Source organism: Pelodiscus sinensis, chromosome 8, assembly GCF_052426305.1.
Source record: "Pelodiscus sinensis isolate ZL-2025 chromosome 8, ASM5242630v1, whole genome shotgun sequence".
NCBI classification, from domain to species: domain Eukaryota; kingdom Metazoa; phylum Chordata; order Testudines; family Trionychidae; genus Pelodiscus; species Pelodiscus sinensis.
The window spans coordinates 55,655,875-55,672,150 of record NC_143059.1 but is presented as its reverse complement, the minus strand read 5'-3'; the positions used below and the strand labels follow the sequence as shown (position 1 = coordinate 55,672,150).

General features: G+C 43.0%; 1 protein-coding gene across 2 annotated transcripts in view; it reads left to right on the top strand.

Annotated features, from left to right (window-relative positions):
• The window catches only part of BTBD16 (BTB domain containing 16), a 48,164-nt gene that overhangs the window by 3,723 nt on the left and 28,165 nt on the right, over positions 1–16,276 (top strand). For both annotated transcript variants that reach the window (XM_075935336.2, XM_006111441.4), the window contains exons 4-10: positions 3,546–3,666; positions 3,771–3,847; positions 3,982–4,125; positions 5,668–5,793; positions 10,511–10,625; positions 14,485–14,554; positions 15,879–16,009. In XM_075935336.2, coding sequence (XP_075791451.2) covers positions 3,546–3,666; positions 3,771–3,847; positions 3,982–4,125; positions 5,668–5,793; positions 10,511–10,625; positions 14,485–14,554; positions 15,879–16,009 — 784 coding nt within the window. The remainder of the gene's footprint in view (positions 1–3,545; positions 3,667–3,770; positions 3,848–3,981; positions 4,126–5,667; positions 5,794–10,510; positions 10,626–14,484; positions 14,555–15,878; positions 16,010–16,276) is intronic.

The window sequence follows — 16,276 nt, the reverse complement described above, 5'->3', positions numbered from 1 at the left end:
CCATCATCTGGGTATGTCTACACTGCAGAATTTTTTGGGAAAACAGCTGTTCCGAAAAAATTTCATTTACGTCCACACTTCAGTCATGTTCTTTCGAAAAAAAAAAAAAAACAGAAGGGGTTTTCCAACATTGGTAAGCCTCTTTCTACGAGGAAAAAGCCTTTTTCCGAAAGAGCTCTTTCAGAAAAAGGCATGTGTGGATGGGGAAGAGGGAGTTCTTTCTAAAGAAGAGGAAAGAGGAAAAAAGCACAGGTGCCCTGATGGCCACTCCGTCCATAGTAATCACAGCTTAAATGCGAGATAGCGTCCATTCAGCGTGGACACTATCTTCCAGAAAAGCAGATTGCTTTTTCAATGTGCTTTTGCTGTGTAGATGCTTTCTTTCGGAAGAAGTTTTTTCAGAAGATCTCTTCCAGAAAATCTTCTTCCGAAAGAAGCCTGCAGTCTAGACATATCCTCAGGCTGTTCTTCTGGAGGCAAATGACTTTGCTTATCCTCCCATTCTACAGCAATGTGGAGTTGCCAGTTCTCACAATGTTATTGTGAGTTTTTCATATTTGGCATGTGACCTAAAACATGTTTCTGCAAATAACCAAGTACATGAGAATTTCAACTTTTGTTAAATAAAAGGGTAAAATAAGTTTCTAATCCTTCTGGTTGCAAGGAAGAGCTTGAAAATGTGACCTGGTGTACTGTAAAATCTCAAAAAACCTAAATCAAAGAAAAAAGATTTTAAAAAAATCTTTCTTTAAAAAAAAAGCCAGTCTAATTTTTGGAACTGACTTGATTTTTTAATTGAATTGGCAACAAGTCCCAGAAATGTTGCTGCTGTCCTTTTAAACATTACACTATTTAGGAGAGTGATAGAAATGTAGCCGTGTTAGTCTGGTGTAGCTGAAACAAAATACAGGACTATGTAGCACTTTAAAGACTAACAAGATGGTTTATTAGATGATGAGCTTTCGTGGGCCAGACCCACTTCCTCAGATCAAATAGTGGAAGAAAATAGTCACAACCATATATACCAAAGGATACAATTAAAAAAAAATGAACACATATGAAAAGGACAAATCACATTTCAGAACAGAAGGGGAATGCGGGGGGGGGGGGGGGAAGGAAGGTGAATGTCTGTGAGCATTTAGGAGCAAAGACAAGGTGGACAGATCAAACAGCCTTCTGTAATACTTACAGAATTGGCAGCAACAAAAAAGCCCAGCAATTCATTTCTGGTGTTGCTGCTGCAGAATGAGGGGGTGGTCTCCCTCCCACCATGAAGAAGTAGCTTTAAGTGGAAATCAACTTGGTTGAGCACCTCAGAACCTCAAAAGAGGTTCCAGATCTGGGTGAAAGATTTTTTGGTGAGGCTGCAGCTCCATGTTGGTATCTGAGCCACTGTTTTATACCAGTCTTAGTTACAGCAGTCTCATCACATTGCCATGTGTTTGAACAAATCTTTTAAGGATCCTTATCTAAAAGATTATCTGTGCAGTTAGGGGAAGACATTATTAACCCATTGATTCAAAACACAAAAAGGCCTAATTCCTGAAAAACTAAAACTACAGGTACCATTCACATCACAGACATGGGTTTCGAACTATGAGTCATTCAATGCAGAGAGGATTTAGTTGTCTAGAAATACAGTGGTAAATAATACTGCTCAATGTATAGTCCTTTCCATAAGAATAGTGTTGCCAGATGGTTTAACCAAAAAAAATTCTGTTGAGGGGGGAAAAAAAGGGGGAGACCAAAAAAAAAAGGGACCCCAAGAGTTAAGCAAAAAATTAAAAAAAAAAAAAAAAAAAAAAGCATGGCTCCTTTAAGAAATGCTTTTGAGGTTTTTCGGCCCTAACAGTATGTCGGCGGCTGTCCGCCATCTTCTCTTCCTGCTCCGGGCCAGACAGCTCCCTTGCAATACCAGCTAAGCACACGGGATTTTTGCCTCCTGGCCGGGGAAAAAAAATCAGAAAATACCGGACATGTTAGGTGCCCGGTATTTTCTGAATTTAACCGGACAGGAGGTGAAAATACTGGACTGTCCGGGTCAATACCGGACACCTGGCAACCCTACATAAGAATTAACTTAGGCACACAATACACCTTTGAGATGGGGCAAGAATGGTAGTGAAGCTGCAGTTGCCTAAAATGTCACAGTTATCACTCTCCTTCACATTGTCACTACCTGGAAATACACTGTGACACTGGCAACAGGAATAGAACTCAAATTCTTCTACCCCCTACTCACAAGCACCAGGCATCTGAGAAGAGAAACTCTGATAGGCATTAGGGTTGTTCTCAGTTCTGAGTCTATCCAGTAGAAGGCACTTGTGTACTTACTAGAGCTCGTTGGAAAATTTCAAAAAGCTTGAACTTCTCATGAAAATACACAAGACTTTTGATGGCTTTTTCATGATTTTTTTTCAGTTTTACAGCTGTACCTTATGACCAGTTAATTAGAGTATTTTCCCCCAATTAATTATCAGGAAACTGAGGCAAAAATAGATTTGCACTTCAGATTGGCAAAGCTCTGAGGCAACACAAAGTCCTATTTAATAATGCACTTTTGCATATCCTTAACTCTAACACATGTTCCATTGAAGTCAATAAGCTTTATTCTGGGCTTAAAATTAAGTTGGTTTAAATGTTTTGCTGAATCGGGACCCAAGGAAGCATTATAGCAGAAACAGAAGTTGAATTCAGCTCCCATACTTGTGCCTTCCCCATCCTCACCCTCCAAGAATTCCCACTGAGAGTTCTTTTTCTTGTTTTATTGCAGATAGGTGCTCTTTATTTGTGTTACCACAGCATGTAGGAGCGCTAATCATCCTATATTTTGAATTCTGACAAGAGATTAAAGTAGCATTTTCCTCTGTGAAAATCTCCAGTGTGAAAACTGTAAAGAGACTGTAGTTCTGCTGCACCTTAGAGACTAGTCTAGATGCAGAACTATTCATTGTTTTTTAAGTTTTTTTTCAGTTACAGATTAACATGGCTAACCCTCTGAGACTTTTAAGAGCCTGTAATAGTGAATCAAGAATTCAACCCTTCGAATCCTTAGGTGACAACATGATCATTCCAACTATTCTTCCTGAGTGGAAAAAAGCATTGTATTGTTAAACTGATAAGGCACTTCTAGACTATGTTTTAATTTCAAAAGAGGATATGCAAATTCCACAGGAATTTGTATATCTTCTTCCGATGGCATTTTCGAAAGGGATCTTTCAAAAGTGAAAGTAGTCTGGATGTGTTTTTTTCAGGAAAAACACCCCTTTTTCGAAAAACCACATAAACCATTTTTTTTTTAGGAAGAGTGGTTTTTTTCAAAAAAGGGTTTTTTTTTCTGAAAAAAACTCATCCAGACTACTTTCATTTTTGAAAGATCCTCTTTTGAAAATATCATCGGAAGAAGATATGCAAATTCATGCAGAATTTGCATATCCTCTTTCAAAATTAACACATAGTCTAGACATGCCAAAAGTGCTTGGGATTTTCCTAACCAACAAACATTCAGTCAATAATAAGGAAATGTGTTTTTCTTAATTCTTCAGCTGACACACCTGTCTACCTGTATACGGAACCAACAGTTCAGATATCGAATCTGGAATCTGAAACACCAGTCCGTTGTTCACGTTTATCATCTTATTCTCAGAAGGGTAATGAACTGGAGAGGTAACAAAGGTTTCTTACATCTTTTTAGTCTAGCCTAAAAAAATGAGGAGAAATAAGAATAAATGTATTTAACACTGGTTTTGCCTCACCTTCTCTTGTTTGAGGTTATACTCCAGTCAGGCCTGTCCAAATGAAGTAATCTTTTCACACACACAGAAGATGACAGAAGGTATGGAACCAGGTGAGTTCTCAGATGAATACCTCTGCAGAAATAATGAGCTGAGGGAATTACTCTACATTCTTCATGGTGTAACTGAGATCAAAATCTGAGATTTAACCAAGTGTTACAACTACCCAACTCTTCTCTCTCTCCAGATGTTGCCTTGGAGTGCCTGGGCCTCTTATGGGAGCTCCATCATATCTATTTATTTAAATCCAAGACATTGTCACAGCTTTTAATTTCTGCAGTAGATTCGATGAACTTAAATGGTTTGGAAAGCCAGCACAAAAGCAAAAAAGGTATTCTTAGTAGTGCCTAATGAAAAAATTCACCAGTCTTGTGGTATTTTCTTGGAAAGGAGAAGATTAATAAGAAATCAACTTAGTATTAATCTCCTATAGCTTAAGTTTTTGGTTCTTTTGTAGACAACGCTAATCACATGGGTCTGTTCTGATTTAAGGGTTCTCCTGAAAGGCTTGGAATTCTGGGTTAAGCTTTCCCTAGTCTGTTCTGCAGAACAATAACACAGGACTTAACCCATAGCCCACTGAAGTCCATAGAAACATTAACAGCTTATGGCCAATCCCTTTCCCAACTGATTTTGGAAGGCCCACTGCCAGGAAGAAAGTTCAGTTTCCATGACCTTTGGCTTCTCTGTTGAGATTGCTAAAGAAGATGCCAGTTCAGCTAGTGGTAAAAGGTCTTATTCATGTATTACACCTTTCTTTAAGCATGAATTATTTATTAGCTGCCAAAAGTGAGTTGCATAGCAAAATATCCTGGAACACATACTGGCTACGTCTAGACTGGCATGATTTTCCGCAAATGCTTTGAACGGAAAAGTTTTCCCGTTAAAAGCATTTGCGGAAAAGAGCATCTAGATTGGCACAGATGCTTTTCCGCAAAAGCACTTTTTGCAGAAAAGCGTCTGTGCCAATCTAAACACAGTTTTGCGCAAGAAAGTTCCGATTGCCATTTTCGCGATCGGGGCTTTTTTGCGCAAAACAATACCGCGTTGTCTACACTGGCCCTCTTGCGCAAAAGCATTTGCACAAGAGGGCTTTTGCCCAAACGGGAGCAGCATAGCATTTCCGCAAGAGCACTGACAATCTTACATGAGATCATCAGTGTTCTTGCGGAAATTCAAGCGGCCAGTGTAGACAGCTGGCAAGTTTTTCCGCAAAAGCACTTGCTTTTGCGGAAAAACTTGCCAGTCTAGATGCAGCCACTGTGATTACAATACCAAAAGTCACATAGGAAATATTAATGTACAGTAAAAGCTTTGTTATCCAGCAGGCTATGGGAGTATGGAGTGTCAGTCAAATATTCTGGTTAACTCGGAGTTAACAATAATTAGTGTGGGAGAGAGTAAGAGCTCTGGCTAGGGATGCAGGCTGTGGCATGGAGCCAGGGATGAGAGGTTTGGTGTGCAGGAGGGAACTAGTGGTATGGGAAGGTTTTCAGGGTGCCAGATCTGGGCTGCACTCACTTCGGGTGGCTTCCTGCAAGTGGTGGGCATGTTACTCTGCACCTAGACATAGGTGTGGCTAGATTGCTCTATGTGCTGCCTCTGCTCACAGGTGCCAGTCCTGCAGTTCTCATTGGCTGCAGTTCTCAGCCAATGGGAGCTGCACAACCAGCATGCGGTGCAGGGGTTTTGCACAGAGACTCTGTGGTGTTCCTCTACCATGCGAAGCCATATAGGGAGCCTGCTGGCTCTATGTAATTTGGTTTATATACTGGACTTTCCAAGATCAGAAATGCCCATTTATAGAGCTTTCTGGTTGGTGAAGTGCCAGGTAAACAGCTCTTATTGTATATCCAAACTTGTTTCTTTACAGAAAGCAAACACAATAAACAGTGCAACTCTTCTGCTCAGAAATCAAAGGCACTCAACAAAGAGAAGTCAAAAATGAAAAGGATCACCATTTCATTGGATGTTCAGGACCCAGATGTCACTAGAAGTGGTAATGCAGAGATAGCAACTATCACCATAAATGTAAACCAGATATTTCACTGCATCTACAACATTCCGACATCATATTAAGTCTTTGTGCTGTATGGCTGAAAAACCTAGATTGATTTCTTATTAAGGTGCTTCTAATATGTCACTATACAGAAGCATTTGTTACTTTCTTATAACACTTGTTTTTAGGGAGATTTCTGATGCTGAGATTTGGCCTATTGACCAGGGAACCTTTGAGAATGGAGCACAGACACAGGGACACAATTTAAAGTGGCAGGCCACTACTTTCTCAAAACTTTGGAGTAGAAGGTAATGGGCTAACTCCTCTCCACTCCCCACCTCCAAAATCCCAGGCAGTTATTTGGTTCCAGGACAGGGTTAAATGGCCTAATTTCAATTAACCAAAATTCAAAGTTGGTTCCCTTCAAACTAACTGCTAGGCTTGTGTTCACCTCAGAATCCCTTTTCTTCCTCCCTCCTCCCCAATGAGGGGGAATGAAGATGTACATGAAGAGACTTCACTCTAACAAGACTTAAGGTCTCTCATTCTGCCTTGAGGCTCATAGTCTTCACCAACTCACATCCTGGCTCTTTCATGCCTCTTTTCCTTGGGAACTGGCCCCCTTGAGCCTCTTATTTGCACTGTGTACTGGCCACAAGTTGCAACAAAATTACTTATTCCACTTATACATACACACTCTTACATGCTTTTTGGGCTTATTTAGTCTGCAGAAGAGAAGAGCGAGGGGGGAATTGATAGCAGCCTTCAACTTCCTGAAGGGAGGTTCCAAAGAGGATGGAGAGAGTCTGTTCACAGTAGTGGCAGATGGCAGAACAAGGAACAATGATCTCAAGTTACAGTGGGGGAGGTCTAGGTTGGATATTAGGAAAAACTGTTTCTTAGCACTGGAATTGGGTTACCTAGGAAGGTTGGGGGAAATTTCCATCCCTAGAGATTTTTAAGTCTCCACTTGACAAAGCCCTGGCTGGGATGATTTAATTGCGGTTGGTCCTGATTTAGGCAAGGAGCTGGACTTGATGACCTCCTGAGGTCTCTTTCAGCCCTAGGATTCTATGATTTTATGATTCTATGCTAGTCCTTACTCCTTGTAACAGCAGAATTCACTACCACGGGTGCCTCCTGCTGGACACTCTGGCTACATCTACATTGGCATGATCTTGCGCAAATACTCTTTAACGCAAGAGTTCTTGCGTTAAGGTATTTGCACAAGAGCGCGTCTACACTGGCATGTGCCTTTGTGCAAGAGATGTGCTTTTGTGCAGGAGCATCTGTGCCAGTGTAGACACTCTCTTGCACAAGAAATCTCTACTGGCCATTTTAGCCATCGGGCTTTCTTGCGTAAGAAATTCCTGTTGCCTGTCTACACTGGCCTCTTGTACAAGAACAGTTGCGCAAGAGGGCTTATTCCTGAGTGGGAGCATCATAGTTCTTGCACAAGAAGCCCTGATTTTATACATTAGAACGTCAGTGTTCTTGCGCAAGAACTCCCCACCAGTGTAGACAGCAGCATGTTTTTGTGCAAAAGCGGCCGCTTTGGCGCAAGATCATGCCAATGTAGACACAGCCTCTGGGAATTAGCTTTTCATCTGCTCTGGAGCATCTTCTTTTGGCTGGTGTCACACCTGCTGTTACCTAGTTTTCCTCACTTCTGTGTTAGGACTCACATTCCTCCCAGACCATGGCATCCTCCCTCTGGGTACTGCCCTGCTGTTGTGCCCTCACACTCAGGAATCCCAACCTCCTATGCCCACCTTGCCTCAGTGACCCACTGTCAGTCTTCATCTAGCCCCTGCCTCAGGGGCAACTGCAGTCTGAAATGGCCACTCATCATTGGCCAGGGGTGTGAACTTGCTGCCTTTGTCTACCCTGGTTGAACCCTTGCAGCCCTAGTACTCTCAGGCCTTGCTTCAGGCCCTGCAACCTGGGAACTTGCCTGGCCAGAGCTTCCCCAGCCCTTCCTGCCTTTCTCCTGCTCTGCTCTGCGTCAGGAAGCCTCTTGCTCCCTAGCAGTCAGGTCCCTCCTGCTCCCCAGCAAGCCTGGGTCTGACTGTTGACTTCTCTCCAGGAGCCTTTTATTTATTGCTCTCAGCTGGGCCCTAATTGGCTAAGACCTGCCACAGCTGCTAGCCTCACAGCTCCACTGCTCCATCTCTCTCCCAGGGCTGGTTTTTAACCTTAAAGGGCCAGTGCAGGGCAGTAGCCCCATCACACACTCTATTAACCTGATGATCAGTCAGACTGCATCTTGGAAATGTAGTTCGAAGTACACCTCTGTGGGAGGGCAGAGAGAATGGGGCAGCAACCACAGCAAACTTGCTGCTAAATGCACTGTGGACTTCATACAGAGCAAATGAAGTATAGGTGAGGAGCGACAATCAGTTTTCCTTTCCCACCCTCCGTCTAACCCAGGGTTCCCAAACTTTTTGGCATCATGCCCCCTTTTTGATTTTTGAGAGAGCCTCACGCTCCCCCGCCCCCCAAAAATAGCAGCAAAACTTGTTGCGCGAAAAAAAGAAAAGGAACTGACCGAAAAACAAAAATAGCAACAAAACTTTGGAGGGCCATTGACCCACGGGGAGGGAGGGAGACCTTGGTTGCCTCACGCCCTCCCTGGAATTTCTTCACACACCGCCAGGGGAGCATGCCCCCCAGTTTGGGAACCCATGATCTAGCCAATATGTGACTGGGAGAGATGGAGAAATCTCTATGCCTTCCTTGCCCCATTTCTAGCTCCAGCACAATGTCTGTGTGCATTCTGGTGTGTGTGTGGTTGAGGGGAATCTGGAGAGGCCCCTTCTCTCCCTCCTTTTAGGACCCCAGGGCTCGTCAGAGCAAACATCCTTCCTGTTGAGTCATTGAGTGGAAGGCAGCATTTTATATGCTAGCAGTCAGACCCGCCCCTCTGCAGAGGGCCAGTGTGGCGAGAGGGGCTCCCCCAGCCCGCCTCTCGCCTCTTGCCCGCCCCAGTCTCAGTCCTGTAAAGTCCACCGGGGGAGGGTAGCTCCCTCCTCCGGTCCTTTAGTCTCTGGGCCCCCCTGCGCTCCGCCTGAGTATCCTGGCCGCCGGGCTCGGAATGCCCTCACCCGAGCTCGGCCCTTCCCGGCCCTTGGGCGTCCAGTCCGGCCGGTCTCACTCCGGCCCACTGGGCCCGCTCCGCCGTTCTGGTTCCGCCGCCGCCAGAGTCGGCCTGCCGTCCTCCCCAGTTCGGGGTCACGTCCCCCGGCCACTGCTTGCCTGGAGCTGCCTGTGGGGAGAGGGAGAACTCCGTCAGCCTTCACCCCCGCTTCCCCCCTTTCTCCTGGCTCTCCGGCACTCTTCTGAACTGGCGCGCCTGGCGCGCCGCTTCCGGCCACACCGCCGCCGCCGCCCGTGGCTTCCGCAGTCCTAGAGCCTGCCCTATAGGGAGTGTCCTCTGTCCCGCTCCCCCGCTGGGCTGCGGGTTCGTCCTGCCCCCAGGCCGCCGTGAGGCCGGCGTGCCCCGCCTTCTCCGCTCGCCTCCGACCCCGTGGGCCCTCCGCCTCGGGGCTGAGAGTGCGGGGACGGACCTCCCCGTCACAGCCAGTATAAGGACAATCTACCACTTCAGTGCCACTTACGCAGGAGCGGTGCATAGGTCTGTACTAGCTCCATGTACAAGAGTAAATTTGATCATAGAGTGTAGCCTATGCTTATTGTGTAGCCTCTCATGAAAGGCAGCTGGATTAGGACATTTATTTGCTGAAAAATTCAAATTTTCAGTATCTGGTGTTTTGGGGACTTCTCACCATTCAGAAGCGATGTTCCAATTAATCTTTTCCATCCGTGTGTGGATTTTTTCCGTCTATGTGCGGAATACATTTTCACATGCACTGAGGCATGTGTGAATTTGAACCATCAGTAGAAACAAAATCCTAGCTGTGGGCACTCTGCTAATCAGCTGGGTGGCATTTGAATCTCTCCTGAGTGGACGCACAAGCGCACAGCTTATAGGGAATGCTGTTCAGAGGGTGTCTTCTGGGCGCTGCCAGATTCTTGGGGTGTAGTGGTAACTCCAAGGTGAGTTTCTCAGCATTAACTGAACTGAAACTGAGCTAATAGTAACACTTAGGCTGCACTAGGACTTTTCCCTACCATGTGACTTCAGCTAATAATTTACTGTTAACCCGGAACAGGAGACACTCCATGGCTATGTCTACACTGGCATGATTTTCCGGAAATGCTTTTAATGGAAAAGTTTTCCGTTAAAAGCATTTTCGGAAAAGAGCGTCTAGATTGGCACGGATGCTTTTCTGCAAAAGCACTTTTTGCGGAAAAGCGTCCATGCCAATCTAGACGCGCTTTCCTCAAAAAAGCCCCGATCGCCATTTTCGTGATCGGGGCTTTTTTGCGGAAAACAAATCTGAGCTGTCTACACTGGCCCTTTTGCACAAAAGTTTTGCGCAAAAGGACTTTTGCCTGAATGGGAGCAACATAGTATTTCGGCAAGAAGCACTGATTTCTTACAGTAGGAAGTCAGTGCTTTTGCAGAAATTCAAGCGGCCTGTGTAGACAGCTGGCAAGTTTTTCCGGAAAATCGTCTGATTTTCTGGAAAAACTGGCCAGTCTAGACACAGTCCATATGTTTTGGGCAGCAGCCACCCTCATTTTAAAGGAAAGCACAACCTAATGCTGAACAGTTTTATTTTTTGTTTTTGTGTTCGTATGTTGCATTGTGAAGCCTTTGCTATAGCACTCAAGAATTTATATAATACTGAGCCAGAAGTTGAAGAGGGGGATGTTGTGGGAGTCCTGGCAGCTGCATCAGTGCTGCAGTTTCCTACCCTCTTCCAGAAGTAAGTATACATTGTATGTGTGTTTTCTTTATATCAAGTGATAGAGGCCTGTGCTTTTGGATTCTAGGACTAGTTGCCCTAGATGATTGTGACTGTTACAATCACTGCATCCACTGCCTGTAGTACAAGGATTCTTTACAACACATCACCTGCTCTTCCCAGCAGCCTTTCTATCAGACTGTTAACATATACAAGTGCACACACATGTACATTAGAAAGTGGCTGAATCTTGAGAGCAGAAGATGAATGCCAGGTTAATCCTACATATTGGTAATTTAGGTCACTTGTTTCTGATATGACTGAGTTAGTACATAGATAGCTGTGATATAGTAAGTGTAGAACAACTGATTCTGAAGCTGTTGAGAACCCTTCTGTACAAGGGCAGCATTTTGTCAGGGCAGGTAGATCACAGCATCTCATTAGATATCACGTTATTCTCTGTATCCTCCTTCTAAAATCCAAAGAAGCATCAGAACTGAGGGAGTTAATCACACTCAGAAAATCTGTTTAGTGCTCCTATTCCTCCAGATTGCTTTAGTTCCCCCATAACCAGTCATTCACTTGTGCCTGTATACCTTGCATTTAAAAACTTGTGTGAGTTGTTTATACTATAACTCTCTGCTCCTTAAAGAATCAAGTCTAGGGATGTGCAGGGTTAACTGGCTAATCAGTAATTATCACCTTAACAGGTGATGCTTACCAGTTAACCAATGGATGCTGGAGCTGCAAGTAAGGGGCTGCTGCAGCCCCACAGGGGGCCCACTGCAAATGGGGTCCTCCCACCTGCACCCCCTTTAATTGGTTAACCAGTTAAACATCACATTTAACTGGTTAATCAATTTAATGGGATTTTACATCCCTAGTCAAGTCCAAACATTCTTCTGGCTATATAAGGACTTAAGCATTATATATAATGCTTGCTGAATGGGTTACTTGATCTGCTAGTACTTTCTTATCTTATTTGACAAAGGCCTAGTTAAGGAAATGGAAGGTTTAATGGCCCACTTCTGAGTGTCCCCTGTAACCTGCATGAAAAGATGGCAGTAAAAATGTAGTTGGTATCACTTGGAAAACTAAATTTCTCTAATGCATCAAACATGGTTAACCAATTTAAAGGGCAAAATGAAGTGGACATAGTCTTTTTTATACGGCAGGACAGAGTACATCAGAAAGAAAGCATCACAATGAATTAATAATGTGCTATGTTGCAAACCATAACAATTAATGACTTAATGTTGAGGTTGCAACTGCAACAGATGATTATCAATGCTGCAGAAAAGGACCAAATGAAAACTGATTTCAACCACACCACACCAGCTCTATTGGAATGACCTAGTTCCTAGGAAGAGCTTTAGTTATATAGTGGCTTAACAATAAAATACAGCAACTAAATCCTCTTGCTCTATCTGGAATTGGCACATGTCAGTAGAATCAGGAATGTGCTAGTTAGATTAGGATAACCATTCTGATTAGCAGAGACTGATGGATATGCACTGGGCTGTGTCGCTCTGTACATGAATTGCTTTTGAAATAGAAGTATGAAAAACAACAAATTAAAACTCCCAGAAAGGTAAAATCATCTTGTTTATAACAGAGGAAGCAGCATACAAAGAGCAACACAGCAGGCCATTTATACCAGCAAAAACCAATTTATACCTATCAACCAGCCAGACTAGGTTTGTGGGTTACAACAGTTGTATGAGTCATTCATAACTACTTGTTCAGAACCCTTGAAATACTTTGTGCTGGAACTGTTCCCTACCAATAGTCCCAAATAAAGAGCTCCGCTGATTATGACAATTGACAGGGTAACAATGGAATGGGATATCCAAAAATTAGTAACTTCTTGACCAGTGTGAAAATGTCTTGAATAACAAATGAAAGTCCCCTGCATCTCCTCAGTCTTTCCAGCTAGTTGTATCTATCCACGAAAAGGAAAATGTTCTTTAAGGATCAGATCCAAAGCCCAGTGACATCAGCGGAAAGACTTATTGACTTCAATAAACTCTGGTCATGCCCTAAATCATGTAACCGATGACTTAGATAAATCTTCAGATTTTCAGTTCATTGCAATTCTATTTTTTGCAACCAATAATAGTTATATTAAGAACTTAACCATGTTTGTTGGTGTGAGCCACTTTGTAAAATTGTATTTCTAGGCTACCTAAGAATGTAGCACAGTTGAATTAATGTTCTTATACTTGTTCGTAGAGTTGAGGTTACCCATGCTACTCCATCTCAGCGTTTACACATGGCTGTAGCTAGCATAGAATAGACAGGGCCAAAGTTAGTTATCATGCATGTATGTTTGTTGTTATTACTTTCCCTCATGGCTTTTACTTAAAACTCAGCTTATAATGCTAGTTGAATTTCACTAGCATTTCTGTATAGTAGACTATGTTTATTGCTGCTGGTGAGCCTGCTGGCATAAGGGTGTTTTGCGCTGCCTGTAGCCCACATTCTACAGACAGTTTATTTTGCTTCTCAATTAGTATATTTTTAGTCTCTTGGCACATGGACCCTGCTTGTGCATCCTTAGGGTGAGAGGATGGAAACATACATGGTTGTCACCCAACGGAAGCACAAAACTACACCCTTGATCTGCCAGAAGCCCTGAAATGAATCATCCATTGGTTTGTAATTTTACTGGAAAATGTTTTTACAAATGATTTTTTCCCTTGAGTTGGCCAAATGAGTAGCTCTTGGCAAAGGACACTTGACCTCAGTAGCTATGAATAGGATAACTTATTTCTCACAGACAAAAAGGACATAAGTCATACCTCTCTTCTACAACTATGTGCTCACCCACATTTGCCCTGAGGTGTCTGGGCTAGAAGCAGAATTCTAAAAGTAAAACAAAAAGGAGATGATGGATACTAATATTTAAAATGAAGCATCAAAGTCATTCAGTTGGTGACCAATTTTTTGAATTGTTGAGCATCCTCAAGTCTACTAATTTCAGCGTTCAGAGTGATTTCATTTGGCTCTGACTTATGCTTGTAAAAGTGCTTTGTAAAAGGGATACTTACTAAAGCAATGTACAGATATTCCGTGTACTATATCTCCAAAACAATCATTCCAAAATAACTTCTCCCTTTTTCCTCCTGAACCCACTGCTCTGTGTCCTTCTCTGTAACAACTGATGACTCTATTATCATTACTGTAGCTTAGGCTCTGCAACTCTAGCACAGCCTTTGACTCTTCCCTTTTGTCACGTGCAGTTCCTTGCTCAGTCTCGTCATGTCTTCTCTCTCAGTTACACCAAACTCTCCTCTCCTCTCTGTCTCCAATATTAAAGCCTTTATCAGGGCTTTGGTCACCTCTAGTCTTCACCAGGGTAACCTTCTCCTTTCTTGTCTACCCTCTCATCACTTCGGTCTATTCAAAATGCAAGTGAATTCTTGGACTTGTCATGCCTTCTATTACGCAGCCCTATCCATGCTTGGAACAGCCTCTCGCTGCAGTTCCCTAAGCCAATTTTGTAAAGAATCCTTTCTTCCTTCATTTTACAAAGAGACTTATGCTATCTCTCCTTTCCTTGAACAGTTGCCCATATCGTGTCTTGTGTGCAACTTCCTGTCTGTCTTACCTTAGGAGTTCTGACTTGTTTTGTAAAGAATGTTTAAATTTACCATATAAATTATTACTGTTAAGGATGATAGGAAAGTATGATAAACTGATGGATAATGAGTAAACTGAGGCACAGATAGGCTACGTAAGTACTTTATACAACTTAGGAGTAACTGGAGTGTTTTTTTGCCTGGTCAGTGCTTTAACCAATAAACCACATTTTCCTGTTTTTTATAATGCTGCAATATTTTATATTTTGCTTTTAAAACTGGTTATTTCTTTGTGCTAGGTGTGTTTCTATTATGAAGAGCGGAATTTGCTCATCCAATATCTGTAGCTATTATTGTGCTGCTTGCAAGGTGAGGTAGGAATGTTACCAAAGATTTTTTAAAAAATCTCTTGAGTAGTGTTGCTTCAAGCTATATCTCACCCCTCCATAGATAGGTCAAACTGTCTTAAATGCGCTAGAGTCCTATTAATACATTCTTTCAGGTTATTTGTAACATCATACTGGGTATTTCTATTACACTGCTATGAACACTCTGTGGGGATTACAATCTACTATATATTTGAGAGAGTTTGTCTGTCTGTCTGTTTGTTTGTTCAAAAACTCCTAAACAGTAAGATGTAGGCTTGCCAAATTTGGTATATAGCTTCCTCATTTCATAACTTAAAGCAAGATAAGTGTTTGGTTGTGACAGGAAAATGGGACATTCCTGGAATGGGATTGCTTCTCATAAACGCAAACAGAAAAGAGACAGAATCACCCGGCAGGTGCAAGGAGTTGGCTGGGGGCACTCCTCATCCAGAACTGCTCCATCCCCAAGCCTTTCACCCCCTAGGCATCCTTTAGGGAGGGTGGGGGGGCTGAAATCCTTCCTCTCCTCCCCCCATTTCATATGGGGACATTGTTGGCTGTTTCCCTTCCTCAGGGATTGAGGAGATAGTGCTCAGTTTGCTTCATTCCTCACTCTGTCTGGGGAGCACAGAGGGCAGACAAACCTGGACCTGCCTCAGCCAGGGGACATGCACCCCTCGCCAAGTTTTCCCCACTGGAGCTGCAATGGCCATGGAGAGGCACTTCTCACCTGGCCCCAAGCTGCTGCAGTGAGATGGGGCTGGGGTAATCCTCTTTCCCCAGGGCAGCCTGCACGCTGAACCTCTCATCTCCACCCCAGAGCAATGATTTAAATGAAGCATGTGCTTTTTTATTTTATTTTCCAAACAACAAAAATTGAGTTAAGGGCCTGAGCAGCACCAGGTAAATCTTCTAGTATGAACTATAACACCTAGTTTAGGTTGTTGGACCTAAATGTAAATGTTGAGTATTTCACCAACTACTTAACATTTTAATATTCTAAAAACCAACATGATCTGGGTTATGGATTTTTTTTTGCAATTTCCATTTCAATTTGGAACAGGCCAGATCCTAATAATTGTGAGCATTATGGTAACAATAAATAAAAGTGTAAAATAGCAATTGAATTCATGGTGATAGCACATGCATATCGTTGATGTTTTAACCATTTTGATGAATAATTGCATTTTCTCTCAACCCACTTTGGTTGGTTCTGTATATGAACTGGTATACTACTTCCAGTTTTGACCACAAGAGGGGACCCAGGGTTTATAGATTTCTCTGCACATACTTTATTATTCTCTACTTTGCTGTTTCTTAATCAGTACAAACAGGAAACCCTGGTGACAGACTGTGAAAGGTGGCTAGAAGTGAACCTTGTTCCTCAGTTGAGCTCTCAGATCCATCTACGGAAACTACCACAAGAACTGTTGCAGAAAGTACTTAGATCTACCAGGTCAGAGTGATGTACACTTCATTGCTTTCTGAACATGCAAATATTCTTTGCTCCCTGTGCACCCCCATCCCAATCTCCCTGTGCACACACCCCGATACTGTCCTGATCAAGTATTCAGTGAACATTTCCAATAAATATTACTTGTGCCCCTAAAGGAAACGACCTATTAAGCAAGCAGTTCAAGATAATAACTAAGGGCATGTCTACACTACAGCACTAATTCGAACTAACTTAATTCAAATTAGTTAATTGGAACTAAGGTAATTC